Source organism: Neophocaena asiaeorientalis, unplaced genomic scaffold (assembly GCF_003031525.2).
Source record: "Neophocaena asiaeorientalis asiaeorientalis breed wild unplaced genomic scaffold, Neophocaena_asiaeorientalis_V1.1 scaffold487, whole genome shotgun sequence".
Lineage (NCBI taxonomy): Eukaryota > Metazoa > Chordata > Mammalia > Artiodactyla > Phocoenidae > Neophocaena > Neophocaena asiaeorientalis.
The window spans coordinates 707,888-726,526 of NW_020173398.1; the positions used below are offsets into that span (position 1 = coordinate 707,888).

Consider the following 18,639-nt stretch of genomic DNA (forward strand, 5'->3'; position numbering starts at 1 on the left):
GTCTTCGTTTTTGTGCAAGGGCTTTCTCTAGGTGCAGCAAGCGGGGGCCACTCTTCATCGCGGCGTGCGGGCCTCTCACTACTGCGGCCTCTCCTGTTGCGGAGCACAGGCTCCAGACGCGCAGGCTCAGTAGTTGTGGCTCACGGGCCTAGTTGCTCCGCGGCATGTGGGATCCTCCCAGACCAGGGCTCGAACCCGTGTCCCCTGCATTGGCAGGCAGATTCTCAACCACTGCGCCACCAGGGAAGCCATAATTTACTTTTTTTTGTTTGTTTTTTTGTTTTTTGTGGTACGTGGGCCTCTCACTGCTGTGGCCTCTCCCATTGCGGAGCACAGGCTCTGGACGCACAGGCTCAGCGGCCATGGCTCACGGGCCCAGCTGCTCCGCAGCATGTGGGATCTTCCCGGACCGGGTCATGAACCCGTGTCCCCTGCATCGGCAGGCGGACTCTCAACCACTGCGCCACCAGGGAAGCCCCATAATTTACTTTTAATATCAGTGAACAAGTGATGATGAGAAAGCTATTTAAGTAGGTAACCAATGGACAGCCTTTCTTATGGGATGCATTCTACTTTAATTCAAATTGAAAGTTAAAGTTTGGGTATATTAATGCATCTAGTATGATTCAGTCTATAGTATTTTTTTTTTAAATATCTTTGTTGATTAAGCATTAAAAAGTATAATTCAAGATACATATCAAAATTCATTATATCGCTAAGCTCACTCATTAGTTTGCTCTTTCTACCTTGTTCAAGTATAAGTTTCCTATAACCTTCAAGAAATTAAGTTCTGAGTAGATTCAGGTATCGTTGATTGTTAGATTAAGCTATAAATTCCCTTAGGAGAATTAAATACCTGAACAGAATCTTAATCAGGCTAGATCTGCCAACCAGGATGTTCTCTGGAAAGAGGTCAAGATGTAAAAAAAGATTAAAATTGTCCACTAAGCATTCTAGCAGAAATGCTGATTGTGCATTACTCTTCCTTCCACCCAGTCCGCACAGGGAGCAAAATCTGAGCTTCGGGTAGGAGAAAAAGTTTGAAACTGAATCAAGCTATTTTTAGTCCAAGAATCAATGTGTATAAAATGGATTGTGCACAGATCTTTATTTTTATGTTCCAAGAGGTAGAAAGCTGGTGTTTGACCCTAATTCACAAGATAGGAAAGAGAAGGGAGGAAGGGGAGGTAGGAGGAGGAAAGAAGGAAGGGCAGGAGTAAGGGAAAGAGGAAAGGAAAAAAATCCGTATGTATTATATATATTCCATATATATAAAATCCATATGTATAATCCATATATATATGATATATGCACCAAGTATATACCACACATTTTAAAAAGTAGGCTGCCTTTTGCTGCTTATTATTTTAAAATGATGAATAACTGATAAAAATTACCTTTAATAAAAAAAGTAAAGAAACTACACATGAATACTTTAAAAACAGATTTTTATTTTTTAACCTATGTCAGCTCCAGAACTGCCATTTCTGCATCCTGCCCCAAGCAAAGCTCTCTCACCATTTCTAACTTTAGCTTCAACTTCCCTGCAGTTTCCCATTTAATTCTCCATTTGGCACTAGTTTAGTGACTGGCTATTACACAGGAAGTTGATGCAACTGTCATATCAGGCCAGAAGTTTATGCCCCTTCTCATTGTCTAAGGCAGAGAGTCACAAATGAAAATGGTACTATTTTGAAGCTGTGTCCAAATGCTGTCCAACATCTGGATGTTGGAAACATTTACATATGCTTTCATTTTTGAAGTTTTCCCCAGAATGTTTGGGATTATGGAGATGCAGGTCCTTACTGCCTGCCCAAAATAAGCTCAGAAAGGCTAAAGATATTTTTGACTAAGATCAACTGACGTTTTGAGAGCTATTCAAAAGCTGTTGTATTATTTCTCATTGACAAATACAACCACCCAACTTTCCAAATCATAGGAAAAAAAGGACTTCCAACCCTTAAAAAGAGAAATTAAATGTATACACTCCTTACAAGGCATGCATTTTAATCAATATTCACTGACTCTATGAGCATATGGGATTATAGCAGGCATGGTGATTTTACAGATTTGTATAATGTACTCCTCGATTAATGGAAAGCTGATTCTCCCTTGGGGACACCTTCCCCTGCAACTCTCTCAAGTACAGGCCTGGAGGTGAGATGGGTGCCCGTCTTGCTCCGCTTGGCTGCTTTCAGAGCATTCACCCTCTTCTTCCTCCACCCTTAAAATTCCTCTGCTTTAAATCTCATGTCATCATGAGATTTTTTTTTTTTTGCGGTACGCGGGCCTCTCACTGTTGTGGCCTCTCCCGTCGCGGAGCACAAGCTCCGGATGCGCAGGCTCAGTGGCCATGGCTCACGGCCCCAGCCGCTCCGCGGCATGTGGGATCTTCCCGGACCGGGGCACGAACCCGTGTCCCCTGCATCGGCAGGCGGACTCTCAACCACTGCGCCACCAGGGAATACCGAGATTTTTTGTTTTTACTTAGTAAATGTACATTAAAACAAAACAAATTAACAGTAACTTCCTACAGGGACAAGGTAGCAGCAGGGTAGGCATAGACACTGCATACTACCCAGTACTCAGCACTGTTACTGTCACTTAGTAAACTCCAACTCATTCCCCTTTATTTCTCTAAGACTTCAGCTCCTGGTTCACTGCCAATGTCTCCAGAACTCCTGGTCTCAATTTCTGGCATTCTTAATATGCACAAAGGTGACCTCAATTCCTGGAATTCCTCTTGAGGGACCTTCACCTGCTTCAGCCGCTCATTCCTAGGATCATACCTTAGTGACTCACTCTTCTAAGTGATTATCTCACCACTTCTCTCTCCTCAAATCCCCAACACCTCCCCCATCTTCCCTGTCAGCTGCTGGCCTTGCTTCCTTCAGTGAGAAAACTGAAGCAACCTGAAGAGGACTTGCAAAGACTGTCCGCATTCACATCTGCCAGCGTACCACATCTGCATCCACAAACTCTACTTTTCCTGGGTATCTACCGTAGAGAAATGAACACTTACGTTCACATAAAAATATAAATGTACATGAATGTATATAGCAGCTCTATTTGTAATTGCCAAAATCTGAAAATAACCCAAATGTTCTTCAATAGGTGAATTGATTAAAAAAAAAAACAAAACTGTAGTATATCCATACAGTGGTATTTGACAATAAAAAGGAAGAAACGACGTGCAACAACTTAGATGAATCTCAGAGGCATTATGCTGAGGGAAAGGACCCACTCTCAAAGGTTAAATACTGTATGGTTCCATTTACACTACATTCCTGAAAAGATGCAACTATAGTGATAGAAACCAGATGACTGATTATCAGAGACTGGGGTGGGGAAGGCTATCAAAGGAGTAGCACAGCACAGGGGGAGGTTTTGGGGATGATGCAATTTCTGCATCATAATTGTGGTTACATGAATCTCTATTTGTTAAAATTCACAGAACTATACGCACATACATTAAAAAAATTCTATGAGCCTGTAATTTTAAACTAATCCTACAAACAAACCCATTAATGTAAATTATTTTTCCCAAAGGCACAATCAAATCACAATTATTCAAAGGTGAATTGTTTGTATATTGCTAAACTGCTTTCAAATTCCTTTATGATGTTAATAGGGATGTTTGTTTACTGCAGCTCAGCGAGTGTTAGAAAGAACTTTTTGACAAAAAAGCTCTCTCCAGGGGCTTCCCTGGTGGCGCAGTGGTTGAGAGTCCGCCTGCCGATGCAGGGGACACGGGTTCGTGCCCCGGTCCAGGGAGATCCCACATGCTGCAGAGCAGCTGGGCCTGTGAGCCATGGCAGCTAAGCCTGTGCGTCCGGAGCCTGTGCTCCGCAACGGGAGAGGCCACAGCAGTGAGAGGCCCGCGTACAGCAAAAAAAAAAAAAAAAAAAAAAAAAAAAAGCTCTCTCCAGTGGAATCAATAAACAAATAAGCAGGCACTAACACGGTTAAGAGCAGGGACTCTGGAGTCAGATTGCCTGGTTTAGGACACCAGCCTGACTGCTTGCTGGACAAGTTGTCAGCCACTCTGCCTCACCTGTAAAGGGGGGATAGAAACAGTACATGCCTCATAAGTTTAAGAGAATTAGATGAGATAATCAATGTAAGATGCTGAGTACTGTGCTTGGCACATGATAAGCTCTCATAAATGTTAGCTATGATGTTATTGTTAGTTATTTAAACCAAGTAAAAGAGTGATAATTCTTCACTGTTTGACACTTTGCATCACTCCAGGGAGGTGTGAGGTCCATTCCCAACAAGTAGAAACTGGGACGTGCCAGGGAAATAACTTTGCAGCTATAGCCAAGCCATGCCTTTACAGAACAGGAAAATCATCACTCAGCTGGAAGTGTCAATTTCATTCAGCTATGTGTAAACACAGCTCTCAATGACCAATCATTCAACCAGAAACCTCAGAGAATATAAGAAAAGCTTTTTTATTATTGGATGACTTAATTAAATAGTTTAACCTCTCCCCATCAGTAAGCACATTCGATGTTGTACTGAGAAATAACGCAGTGACCCTTTTGAGAACCAGCCAGGTACGAAAGGCTATTTACACTGATAGTAAGAACACCCAGACAGCTCTCCTCTTTCAGCCTACTGGCTTTTAAACATGTGTTGTTTCTTCTTTTGGTGTCAGAGTGTCAGCCATTACTTCTTTTTTTAAAAAAATTAATTAATTAAGTTTTGGCTGTGTTGGGTCTTCATTTCTGTGCGTGGGCTTTCTCCAGTTGCGGCGAGCGGGGGCCACTCTTCATCGCGGTGCACGGGCCTCTCACTGTCGCGGCCTCGCTTGTTGCGGAGCACGGGCTCCAGATGCGCAGGCTCAGTAGTTGTGGCTCATGGGCCCAGCCGCTCCGCGGCATGTGGCATCTTCCCAGACCAGGGCTTGAACCCGTGTCCCCTGCATTGGCAGGCAGATTCCCAACCACTGCGCCACCAGGGAAGCCCCAGTCATTACTTCTTGCTACTGTCAGAAGGTGCTGGGGCCTTCTGACAGTAGACCCCAATACATCTTTCTAAATTTATTGTTTTTGTCTTGCTGTGTAAGAATAAGTCCGATTACAAACTTTGAAACAATAAATAACACTAACATAGTCCTCTACTTCTTGTAAAGCACTTTCATGAAAAATATTTTCTCCTCATAAAAATCATGAGGAGTAGGAGAGGCGTTATTATAATGTTTATATGGAAAATGAGAAGTTTAATCACAGAACTAGTAAAATGGTCAAGTTAGGACCTGAACTCAGATATCCTGATTTCTAATTCCACACTATTACCAAACCACCTATTTATGCAGTAGAAGCAATTTGATTTTTAAAGAATGGCTGAAGGACTCTCCTTAAATAAAGTGACTCTGTGCTGGTGGCTGAGGTCCATGGCATCTAATCTGACTGTTTAGATGTTTTTTGCTTAGTCACAGCAGGTACCACCTATCTGTAGTTTTAACGAGAGACTAAGATGAGTGTAATTTACTGTACGAAATGTTATATGTTGTCTTAGTCCATTTGAGCTGCTATAACAATAACACCGTAGGCTGGACGGCTTAAACAGACATTTATTTCTCATAGCTCTGGAGACTAAGAAGTCTAAGATCGAGGCACCGGCAGATTCAGTGTCAGGTGAAAGCCCGCTTCCTGGTTCATAGATGGCCAACTTCTTGCTGTGTCTTCACATAGTGGAAGGGGTAAGGGAGCTTTCTGCGGTGTCTTTTATAGGGTCTCATTCATGAGGGCTCCACTCTCATGACCTATTCACCCCCAAAGGCCCCACCTCCAAACACCATCACTTTGGGGATTAGGTTTCAACATATGAATGCTGAGGGACACAAACATTCAATCTATAGTATATGTTGTCTAAAACACAGCTCACTATCTCCACAGATACTAAAGAGTAGAAGGAAATAGTTTCTGAACACATTTAGTTGTTTTAACATTGAAAACAACCACTCCTTGTTGACTTTTTGTTCACTGATGCTTCCAAGCACCCAAGCATCTGGCTCATAGCAAGCACTGAACAGACCTCTGTTGAATGAATGAATGAATGTATGACTGCAAAGTGGAAAATCCAAAAAGATGAAAACACTAAGATGAGAAACTCAAACCCTTCATCCAACAGTTCACGTTTTCAAAAATTTCCAATGGGGTAAAGACAGTCAATAGTCTGTTTTTAAAAAGCAGACATTTTTAAGAGACACTGGATCTCAGTCTAAGAAGGTAATAAACAGGATGCTGAGGCATCCTGAAACCATGTCACATGAGGAAGTGCTAATTGATCTAGATATGTTTAATCTGAAAAAGAGAAGACAAGATAGTTCTTTCCAAATATTTGAAGCTGTTGGGCATGGGCTAAAATTGTCAAGTGGAATAGAAAACCCAAAAAATGTATTCTCTGTAGATCCAGAGGCTAGGAATATGGCCAGTTGGTGAAAATTACAGGGAGTCAATTTTCACTGAACAAAAAAGGGCAGTTTAACAATTAGAGCTGCCAAGTAACAGGATGGGCAGCCTTGGGAGGGATCTGGAAGACAAGGAATGAACAGTAATTTAACATCTCCTTTGTGCACGGCATTTGACATAGGACCCGTACATTAGTATTACCATCTCCATGTCGGAAGTGAGGAAAGTGACACTTACAGAACAAATGTAACTTGTCCAATATCACACAGTTGGTAAGTGGCACAGGTGGAATTCAAACTAGAGGTAGCTAACTCCTAAAGTATGTTATTTCTGTTCAGTTCAACTCAACAAACATTCTTTTTTTAATGTCTGCTTTTGACCAGGCACTGTGCTGAGTCCTGGGGATACCAAGATAAATGACAAACAAAAGACAGTCCCTTCCTTGGAAGGACTCATAGTTTACCATCTCCACAGTGATGGAAGTGTCTGGGTAAAGGCTACATGGCCATTCCAGGTTACTGGAGAAAGAATTATTGATCTGGGAGTAGGCTTTACCAAATAATCACTAGGTGCCTTCATGGACTAAAAGTTTATAGATGTGGCTATAATCGATTCCTGAAAATTGAGCTGGTGTATTATAAAGTTTGATTGTATATTCCAATGAGGGAAAAAAAATGGAGCTTCAAATGTGATAAAGATCATATGGATTAAGCAGCTTTTGAAATATAAAATGGCCATATCTTAATAAAATGTTACCAACTAGTTAGAAATTTAGATATTGTACTAAAGCTTCATGTATTGTGCCAGAAATTTCATTAACTTGAGGAAAGATTCAGAAGAGGGAGCCATGTGCTCTTGGTAGCTACAGTGACATGGCTGTACAGTGAAATTTCAGGATATCTTCTAGTATTTTAGACCTATAGGTTGAGATAAAAAAATGAAATTCAAACTTGTTTACTCAATATTTGCTTAGGCACTACAGTAATCGATCTGCTCTCATTTAGCTTTCACCAAATTGATGCTGGTCAAGGTCACCCAAGGATTCCCCCCTTCCCATCCTGTGCCTGTTACTAGACCTGTAGGATTAACACCTACTTGTTTAAGATTAACTCCGATTTGGTTCTTTGATTGGGTGACATTTTTTCTTTATACTCCCTGTACTTAAAAATCTTATTTAAAGCAGTTTACCATTAGGAACACATATACAATAAGGCTGATGAAAATGTTTAAAAATGAGAATTAAATGAAAAATCTAAGTTAGGTTTTATAGTGACACATAGTGCTGGAGGTTTTTAACAACCAAAGCAATAATGAAAACATACTATAGGGCTTCCCTGGTGGCGCAGTGGTTGAGAGTCCGCCTGCCAATGCAGGGAACACGGGTTCGTGCCCCGGTCCGGGAAGATCCCACATGCCGCGGAGTGTCTGGGCCCGTGAGCCATGGCCGCTGAGCCTGCGCGTCCGGAGCCTGTGCTCCGCAACGGGAGAGGCCACAACAGTGAGAGGCCTGCGTACCACAAAAAAAAAAACAAAAAAAAAACCCCATACTATAATTCCTACCACCTGATTCATAGCTCAACGGAAAGAATTTTCAAGGCAATAGATTCAAAGGGTATTTACCTAATGTTTCTTTAACCTAAGAATATGGATCTACATAATAAATGATAATTTCAACAATAGCTCTATGGCAGATGCAGAAAGTTATTAATGATAACAGTTTGCATTTATTGTGTATTTACTATATACTAAACTAATCTTTGACAAATACCGTGAGTATAATTCTAAAACTTTTAGCAGTGCTGAGACTAGAATATTGATTTTCTAATTCAGAAATGTTTCCATTTTTTCCACTATACTGTCCTATACATACCATATATGGAAAAGAAGTTGGCTGTGGAATTAAATACACACACACACGCGTGCGCAAATATGAGTGTAAAGTTTCCATAACACACACAGCACATATACACACACGGGCACCTTTGCCAGTACCAATGATCCTACTGAAATTAGAGATTAGTCCTTTTAGTAAATAAAAATAATTCCACTAATTAAATTATTAAATTCACACAGGGACTTCCCTGGCAGTCCAGTGGTTAAGACTCCGCACTTCCAATGCAGGGGGCATGGGTCGATTCCTGGACAGGGGAACTAAGATCCCATATGCCGTGGGGCGCGGCCAAAAAGAAAAAAAAAATTCACACAGCATCTGTCAAGTTGATGATTTACTATGCTTTTTATTGGTTATCCTTGTCTATTTCTCATGGTCCATCAGGTCATGATTTTTCTGTTTCATCATCTCTCTTCCAGTCACTATGCACCAATCAATACCCAGAATACAAAATGACAAACAAAACTAAGCCTACAATAAAAACAAATCTGGGATTTGAATTTAATACCAGCCATCAAAAGTCTGTATCAACATACCAAGAAATAGAACTTATTCCTTTTCTCCTTTTACAAATGTCCTCAGCCCTACATGCTAATAATAATTTTATTAGCTACATTAAAACAATGTCTGCATGAAAAACAGCAGGGCTCTGGGATGTAATAATACCACTCACTAGCTTTCAGCCCATCAGAAAGAATACTAACAGATAAATTGTTGGCACACTTAGAAGACCAGGAAACTGACCACCTGTTTGTTTTTTTTTCTTTTAGTTATTGACAAATCCAAATGGCTAAACTGCCTTGAGCTGTTTTAGATTAAAAAAATACATAAATTTGGACGTAACAAGTTATTCTCTTAAGGCAAATCAACTACTGAAAACGCATAGAAATCAAAGGATTATAACCAAGTGATCATTCAGCAATTCCCCAAATTGTGAGCCTGATGATACCCCCATGCCCAGCTTTAAGCCAGGCAAAGAAGTTTAAATTAGTGGTTCTTAAAGTGTGGTCTCTACCTGCTGTGAACTTGTTAGAAATGCAAATTCTTGGGTTCCACCTAGTACGCTGAATCAGAATTTTAGGGGGTGGAGCCCAAGACTAGTGTTTTGATGAGTTCTCTAGGTGATTCTTGTGCTCACTAAAATTTGAGAACTGATCTGAATGAAGGGCTTCTCAGCATTTTGTTTCCTTTGCGGCCTCAGTTTATTCCTAACTTGCATCCTCATTCTTAATAATCAACTCCTGCCGCTTATCATAAATCTACTCATTGGAAACTGCACTCAAGCACAGCATATGTAAGTGAGGATGTTCCATCAATCTCCACTGTCTTGCCCCAAGAGGAAAACATCTGTGGTACCCTTTCCTCAACCTTTGCTGTTCTTTCCTCAGCTGCAACTGCCGCGCACAGTGGGGCTGTGTAGCTTTCAGAGGATCCATCAAGACTGCTTGACTCATTGATTGCACAAACCACCTGCATGTGGGTGCTCATGGCCCTCAGGTTGCCCATATCACAGCCTCTCTGCCAACTTGCCACGTGAACCTGCTGCCCATGGCTGCTGAGGTCTCTGCCTGTGGATGTTCTGGGCTTTGCTTAATCCAAGAAGGTGGCCTATGGCACTATATGACCTTGAGTCCACTTGGAGGAGGAGGTCTGGTACTCCAAAGGATAAGCAAGTGATGGTGAAGACCCAGCACATACAGATGCATCAAATGAAGAACTGGAGATGGGCTCTGTTTTTTAACAATCATTTGCAGTGGAGGGAAATGAGGCAGGGCATCCTGAAAACTCTCATGTTCTTTTTGGTACCCAACACTAAATTCCCCTTGGTTGGCTCCTTTCTTTGTCTCCAGAGTCATATTTCTATATCTGGGGCATGTGCAAAGACAATGAACTAAGTAAAGCAGAAAACTTACTGTCAATATTCACTGAATTCATGGTAATATGGACACAGGCAAATGTAAATTATTGATTAAATTCCAGTAAATTTTGGACAACTTATATGTTATAATAATGAAACTTTATTTCTAATATGTCACTAATGTCAAGAGAAAGGTATCAGTGGATTACTTTGGTTATATTTCACAATATCAAACAATTTTTTCATCTGACCTTTTTCTATTATCAAAATGCTCAGTTAGGGACTTCCCTGGTGGCACAATGGTTAAGAGTCCATCTGCCAATGCAGGGGACATAGGTTCGATCTCTGGTCTGGGAAGATCCTACATGCCGCGGAGCAACTAAGCCCATGTGCCACAACTAATAAGCCGGCGCTCTAGAGCCCGTAAGCCACAACTACTGAGCCCATGAGCCACAATTACCGAAGCCCGCGTGCCTAGAGGCCATGCTCCGCAACAAGAGAAGCCACCGCAATGAGAAGCCCGCGCACCACAACGAAGAGTAGCCCCCGCTCGTTGCAACTAGAGAAAGCCCACGTGCAGCAACAAGACCCAACGCAGCCAAAAATAAATTTTTTAAAAACCGCTCAGTTAATGAGCCCACTTGGTAGTGGACCCGGTATTTGTTTGTCAACCTCCACTGCACTGGTGTAGGAATCAGAGGAAATCTGCACCTCTTCTATAGCTTTCTTAATAAAAAAATGGAGTGAATGACTTAATATGAAGTTTTCAAAAATGCTCTTAAAAGGGTTTGGTGGATGAAGCTGCTTTTGGCTATTTCTGTCCCCAACATTACCTCCTTCCTCCAGCACAGAATGACTCTGCCACTCTGAAACCATCTGGCATATGACGCTGCTACGTGAAAAGCTGAAGGGAAAGAGTGAGTCCAGGGAGGGCCCGGGGACTGAAGAAGGCTCCTAACCTGATTCATACCAGCTATAATTTGCTGCTTGTCTACAGCCAGAAGAGTTTATGGTTCTGCATCACCAGACTCTAAGACCCCTCAGAACACTCCCCCAGGATCTCTCTCCCCAGTGAGGAGAGTCCTGTGCTAACACCACATTCATTTTGAATTAGTGCTGACACAGAGCATAACAGCCAACCGTTCCTCTCCACATTGTATTGAAACAGGTAAAGGGGAGGAAGTGACCTTAGGGTCACTGTATTTTTTAAACACCTCTGCAGAAATAGCAAGGCCAATTGCTAAGTACTCAATAAATAGACTTTAATTCTTAACGAACAATAAGAGAGAGAAAAGCTCATCTCAGAACAAGCTGTCATTTCACTAAAAAAGCAGAAAAATTCCTAGCATTGGCATCAAGTGCTTCTTGTTTAATACACCTCCTCTGATTAGAGAAAAAGTTTTATTCCTCTCTCCTAGGAAGAATTTCATCTTACTTCTCTCTCCCACAGCTCTCTCAAAGGGAATATGTTTGTTGTTTGTTTACCTCCTTCAGATCCTGCACGACGGCTGTGAGCCTCTCATTTTCTGCCTGCACGTTGGCCACCACAGCCCGGCTCTGTTTCAGTTCGTTCTGCATCTCCAAGATCTTCCCCAGATAGTAAGCTTCCTTTGACGCTGACTCCTGCAGAAGTGTTTCCTCCCGAGTCTCTCCATCCTCAGCAACCTTACGGTGGATGGAGAAGGACTGCCCAAATGCCTGCAGAGGATTTGGAAAGAAAAAGAGCACACAGTGAAATGCACCACTGCACTACTCAACAGACTTGGGAACATGATTTGTTTTACTTTGTGTAAAAGAAAAGGTATTCTGCAAGACTTCCAGGAGCAAAAAATACATAGTTCATCTAACAGGCTAGCAGCTCTCATGGACACTTGAAATAATTCAAATTCAATTAAGGAGAAAGAAAAATTTTAAGTATTTTGCTTATATATATATATATATAACAGGTTAAAACTTGAAAAACATTGCTGCTTGTTTTATGTTACCATTTTTTAGACAAATCTTTTTAAGGAATAGACAGTTTAGTGCTAATGAGACCTTCAAAATTCATATTCTCATTTTCATTCCAGAAAAAATTCCAAAAGAAATTTTCAAGAAAGAAAATAGTTTCATTAGCTTTCTAATACATTAGTGGTAAGAATATACCAATTATGAACAATGCCCTTAAGAGAGAAAAATCACCAAACAGCTTTCAAACTGCCTGGTACCACAGAAAGACATTCAAATGCAATCAATGTATAAGAAAACATTTCTGTGGAAAAAGAAATACGGAAAAATAAGCCAGAAAGTAATGAAATTGGTAAGCTACGGGGGGTGAGTGGGAATGGGGTAGAAAGAATGAGGGAATGAAACACTATACAAGGGATCACATTTCATAGGAGTCACACTTTTCTAAGAATGCCTTTTCATATCGCTCTGACTCTTAAAACTACAGTAAGGTTTCACATACCTCCCAAATAAATAATAATGAAAATCAGCCTCTGTGTGTCCAGGTACCCAAATGGAACACAAATAGTAACAAATGAACCCAGCTGTACTGCAAATGAAGAACACGACCACACTGAAAGGTTGAGAAGAAAAGATCTAAACTGATTGGGGAAATCAGTATTTTTGCTATACACAGTAAAGCTAAAAACAAAAAGAACTGTACCCAAACACTATAGTATAGTTAGTAAATTTGTTTCTCACAGGGATTATGGAATCACAATTCTGAAACTTCTTTACATGTATACTAGGGCTGAGGAAATAAGTAAATATATTATGGATAATGAAAGACAGGTTTCTCCCTGTTGGAGAAAGGCATTACAAATAAGGAAAGGGAGAAGTCTAGAAGGAAACTAGTGGTACTGGGTTGTAATTAGAATTATCAGGATAGTCTTTAATAGGGAGATAGACAGGTCGATAGATGGAGAGAGAAAGGTGCTTGTGTGTATGTGTGTGTGTGTGTGTGTGTGTGTATACAGATTTCCTAGCTCTGTCAGCAAACCCTACAGCCAAATTTTCTAATACATTAGTGGTAAGAATATACCAATTATGAACAATGCCCTTAAGAGAGAAAAATCACCAAACAGCTTTCAAACTGCCTGGTACCACAGAAAGACATTCAAATGCAATCAATGTATAAGAAAACATTTCTGTGGAAAAAGAAATACGGAAAAATCAATCTCCAATTAAAAAGAACTAGGGCTCTTTGAAGAAATGATGGAGTCTCTCACTGGAGCAAAACGAACTTGGTGCATCATGTGGTACCAAAGAGTAAGTAACAAAATGCTTTATAAAAAATTATGTGGGGCTTCCCTGGTGGCGCAGTGGTTGAGAGTCCGCCTGCCGATGCAGGGCATACGGGTTCGTGCCCCGGTCCGGGAAGATCCACATGCCGCGGAGCGGCTAGGCCCCGTGAGCCATGAACACTGAGCCTGCGCGTCCGGAGCCTGTGCTCCGCAACGGGAGAGGCCACAACAGTGAGAGGCCCGCGTACCGCAAAAAAAAAAAAAAAAAAAATGATGTGGATATGTCAAAGGACACAAGAGCCTACATGAAGGGGCTCCCAAGGGCCAAATCTGGGATAACTTGGGGAAACAAAATAGTTATAGTAATGAATTATAATCCATAGAATAAAATAAATATTCATGAGCCCACATTGATATAATAACTGAATAAATAAGAGAAGGAATAGCTCTTCTTTACAGTAGGATTCAAATAATTTAATTCTAATAGAAATCAAATACATCAGCATTACTTGACATCAGCATATTACTTGGCAAACACCAAGTAATAATAGTTGCAGGCAAAGATTATCAGTGGAATATAAAATAATAGGCAAAAACTATGATGAGAAACAGGATATTTGCATAGTCTTAAAGCATGTCCTCCCAAGATATTTATTAATAATTCCAATGGGAAAAATAGTAACCGTGCAGTAGAGTACCCTGGCAGACCTTAACTAAGTGACCAAAAGTTAGCTCAGCAGCAACAAGACATACTAACATCGTGTACCCTCTGATATAACACACTGAGGGGAGAACAGAGTCACTTCTGTGGTATTTCTGCCAAAAATGAGTAGGCCAATTCTTACTATAAGAAAACATCAAGCAAACCCAAACCGGAACATTCTACAAAATTATTGGCCAGGACTCTTCGAAAGTATTAAGGTCAGGAGAAATAGAGGAAGACTCCTCCAGACTAGATGAGACTAAGAAAATATGACAATTAAATGCAGAATAGGATCCTGGATTGGACCCTGACCTGAAAAAAAGACTTTAGGACAACTGGCAAAACTGAAATACATTCTTTTTTTTCTCTTTTTTTTTAAGCAGAGGTCTTCTTAGAAGCCTATATGATTTAAGTTTATTTTTTTATTTATTTATGGTTGTGTTGGGTCTTCGTTTCTGTGCGAGGGCTTTCTCTAGTTGTGGCAAGTGGGGGCCACTCTTCATCGTGGTGTGCGGGCCTCTCACTATCACGGCCTCTCAGGCTCCCTGCGTTGGAAGGCGAAGTCTTAACCACTGGACCCCCAGGGAAGTCCCAAAATACATTCTTTATATTGGATAATAATATTGTAGCAAAGTCAGTTTCTGGTTTCCATAACTGTACTATGGTTATGTAAGATGTTAACATCTGGGGAAGCTGTGTAAAGGGTACATGAAATTCAGTGTAGTATTTTTGCAACTTTTTCTATATCTAGAGTTATTTCAAAATAAAAAGTTAGGTAAATAAATGTAGTCTTTGCCCTCAAGGACTTGATAGATTTGATAAAATACTGGCACATACAGTTATAAAGAACATGTGTACTTGAACACCAAAGGGTCACTATTCAATTAGAAGTGCTATGGCTTTATGATGTGATATACATTTTAAAATTTTAAGTGTCATAAAATGATGCTTCTGGACTATGTACAGGTCATAAAGAAACAAGGCTGGAATTAACCTCTGAAACTCAGTTTCACACTTGTTACAAACTTGAAGGCAGAAAAGGTTTGTGTTAATCATTGAAAGGGACATCATAAAGTTAGGAGACGACAGCATGATTTAGTGATTTTAAAGACAATCTGGTATTCATCTCCAAATTATACTACAGAAACAGAAAATTAAAAACTTAATAACCTGCAAGCCTATGTCTCAATCAACTATCTTTCTTAGAATCTCTACATGGATCAAAATCAACAGATGATTCCTAAACATCAACTGAGAAAGAAATATTTCAGTATTGATGTTCATCTATTCAGAGCAGAATACTCTTGGTGTTTGGCTTGCTCAGTCTCAGGGCAGAAAGAAATTCTTATTTGAGTAGCCAAGCTTCTACATGTGATAATAAGCATACAGATTTATGAACAGATGAAAAATTGTCTTTGGAAGTGATGTTTACCTTGCTTTTCTATCAGTGATGATCAGATTCTGTGAGGTCAATTCTGAATTCATTACCCATTAAAAAATCTTTGGAGGGGAGACATCTGGCAGCACATCTCCCCACGGTGACCTGGTTACGTCTTCAGTAGACCCTCACACTGGCAAAGGAACCCTGACTATCATACTTAAGTATTGGTAAAATTTCAAATTAGCATGAACTGTGTGTCAAGCACGTCAACTTGCTTCTTTTTCACAACTACTTTCCCACATCTATGTAACAGAAAATTTTCACAGGGCCATTTTCTTAACTCTGCCTGAGTAAGATCAACAGACTTAGGCAACCTATGGTTCTCACATTATTCTCAGCACACAGGCAATGCTCTCTCAGTGGCTAAAACAACCCCTAATGTCTTAATAGCAAGTGAATTTATCTTTCCACCCTTGATGTAAAGTTTTAAGAATTGTACTCTGGATCCTGCACCAAAGGAAATAAAAAATTTCAGACATATACACAGAATAGATCTTCAAAGTAGAGTCAAGAATTGAAATTGAAAATATAAACATTTTGATGAATCCTTAATTCATATTTATTGTAGCTCAGAAAACTTAACTGAACATGGGGGTTTCCAAAGTTAGTCATCATTATTATTATTATTATTATTTTTGCAGTACACGGGCCTCTCACCATTGTGGCCTCTCCCGTTGCGGAGCACAGGCTCCGGACGCGCAGGCTCAGCGGTCATGGCTCACGGGCCCAGCCGCTCCGCGGCATGTGGGATCTTCCCGGACGGGGGCACGAACCCGTGACCCCTGCATCGGCAGGCGGACTCAACCACTGTGCCACCAGGGAAGCCCCTAGTCATTATTTTTATGAGGAACATGGCCCTTCACTGGACCTGATTTGAAAGTATGCAAGGTTATCCAAGGACATTTACCATGGTGCTTTTTTTTTTTTTTTACTTGAAATAGAAAAATAATACCAATCCAGCACAGGCTACAGATGCCCCATGATCTGCATTTGCAAATCCGCTGAGAACTAACACTACAGAAAATATCTGCATTTTAGAAAGGGAGGGTGAAGGAGAAAAAACTCCTTCTTTACCCAATTCCTAATTGTTGGTAACTGGAATTGGGCATGACAGCCAACTGACAACTATCATTTGGCTAATTGTTGACGCTGATTTACTAGACCTGTCTGGCTCTGCCGGGTACCTCCCTCCTCCACCACCATTCCAAGTATCTCCTAACAAAGCTGGACTCAAGAGACGAGAAACAATCTTTTCCAAGGCTATTGAAGCTGCACACTTGGCAGAAATCACAAAACTAGCTTTGCTGTCTATTTATAGGCAAACCTAGGGCAGTCATGCTTCTAGTTATATTTTGTTCAGATAGCAAATTCCTTTTAGGCACTGCAATCATTTCATGAATAAGTTTTATTTGAAATTAATTGAGGTAAACTGACATTTCTATACAATTTTAGAATGTATTATGATTTCTATCATGTGTGTACCTATAATTGCACAATTATCACCTTTAATATATTCCATCACAATGTATCACAGTTGCTTTCAGTCACATGCCAGTGTAAGTTCATTTAGCTATATAATAAGTACCTTGCTTTCTCATTCTACTCATAGGACTTCTTTTTTTTTTTTTTTTTTTTTTTTTTTATGGTCCGTGGGCCTCTCACTGTTGTGGTCTCTCCCGTTGCGGAGCACAGGCTCTGGATGCGCAGGCTCAGCGGCCATGGCTCACGGGCCTAGCCGCTCCTCGGCATGTGGGATCTTCCTGGACCGGGGCACGAACCCGTGTCCCCTGCATCGGCAGGCGGACTCTCAACCACTGCGCCACCAGGAAAGCCCCCCGCAGGGCTTTTAATCCCAAGAAAATTGGTATTTTTTTAACCTTCATGTTCAGGAAAATATATTAACTGTTAAGTGGAATTTTCATGCTTATTATCCTTCACAATATGAAAGACAAAAGTTCGGCTAGTATATTTAATAATATCAAATTATCTTTAAAATAAGATCCTTGGTTACAGAATCTTCATTCTTTCATCTTAAAAATTGTGACAACAGTATACTAGGTCACTCGAGGACATTAGACAAAATATTCTTATTTGAAATACTAAAATTTATTCATTCGTTTGTTCATTCACTCAGTAAGTATTTTCAGAGAACTGTAACAGGCACTGCTTTAGACCCTGAGGATTTAGCAATATTCTAGAAAAAAAAATCTCTGCCTTTGGGAGCATTCTAGTGGAACATAAATCAATAAGTATGTAGCATAATGTTGGAAAAGTTCTGAAAAGAAAATGAAATCCAGAGTAAGAGTATAAAACAGCACTGCCCAATAGAACTTTCTGCAATGATATATCTGTATTGTCCAGTATGGTAACCACTGTCCACGTGTGGCTAATGAGCTCTTGAAATGTGGCAATATGACCAAAGAATTAAATTTTTAATTTTATGTAATCTAATCAATGTTAATTGTCACATATCTAGTGGCCTCCATGTTGGACAGCACGGGGATAGTCAGGCAGGTGTGGACTGAGGGAGCCTCATTTAGAGAGGACGATCAGAGAAGGGGGTGACCTTTGAGTAGAGACCCGAACAAAGGAGGGGGTGAGCCAGAACCTGGCCTTTCCCCAGAGGAGCAAAGCTAAACTGAAGTGTTGCTAAGCAAGAATTACAGCATAGCCACAGCGTGTCTTTAAAGACTTATCTGAGGCAGTTCCTTAAAGTCTCCACTACAGCACTAAGAGCTGAGTGCTCCAGGGAATATTTAGACATAATTTAACTTGGAGGAAGGAAAGGGTTGTCAAATGGCCTATCACTAAAACCCATCCTCCCCAAGGAACTACTTTATCTTCTTTGAACATATAATAAAAATCATTTGACCAACTGTATTTCTCTGTTGCCTCAGCTGCCAGGAAATTCAGTGTTAAATGCTCTGTAGCAATGAACTAAAATACCTTAAGTTTCTGGTATAACTATCTCCTGTTTTCTCTACACTCTTGAGGTGTATTTACCCCCACTGTATTGGTTTCTTTTGTTTTAATCTGCTTCAAATACTTTTGGAGTAGAAAGGATATAAGTTATAATCCCATCAATGGTTTAAATGAT

General features: G+C 40.5%; 1 protein-coding gene across 5 annotated transcripts in view; it reads right to left on the reverse strand.

Moving 5' to 3' along the window:
• BICD1 (BICD cargo adaptor 1) overlaps positions 1-18,639 on the reverse strand; it is a 198,791-nt gene that overhangs the window by 104,160 nt on the left and 75,992 nt on the right. For all 5 annotated transcript variants that reach the window (XM_024747133.1, XM_024747131.1, XM_024747132.1 and 2 more), the window contains exon 2: positions 11,654-11,866. In XM_024747133.1, coding sequence (XP_024602901.1) covers positions 11,654-11,866 — 213 coding nt within the window. The remainder of the gene's footprint in view (positions 1-11,653; positions 11,867-18,639) is intronic.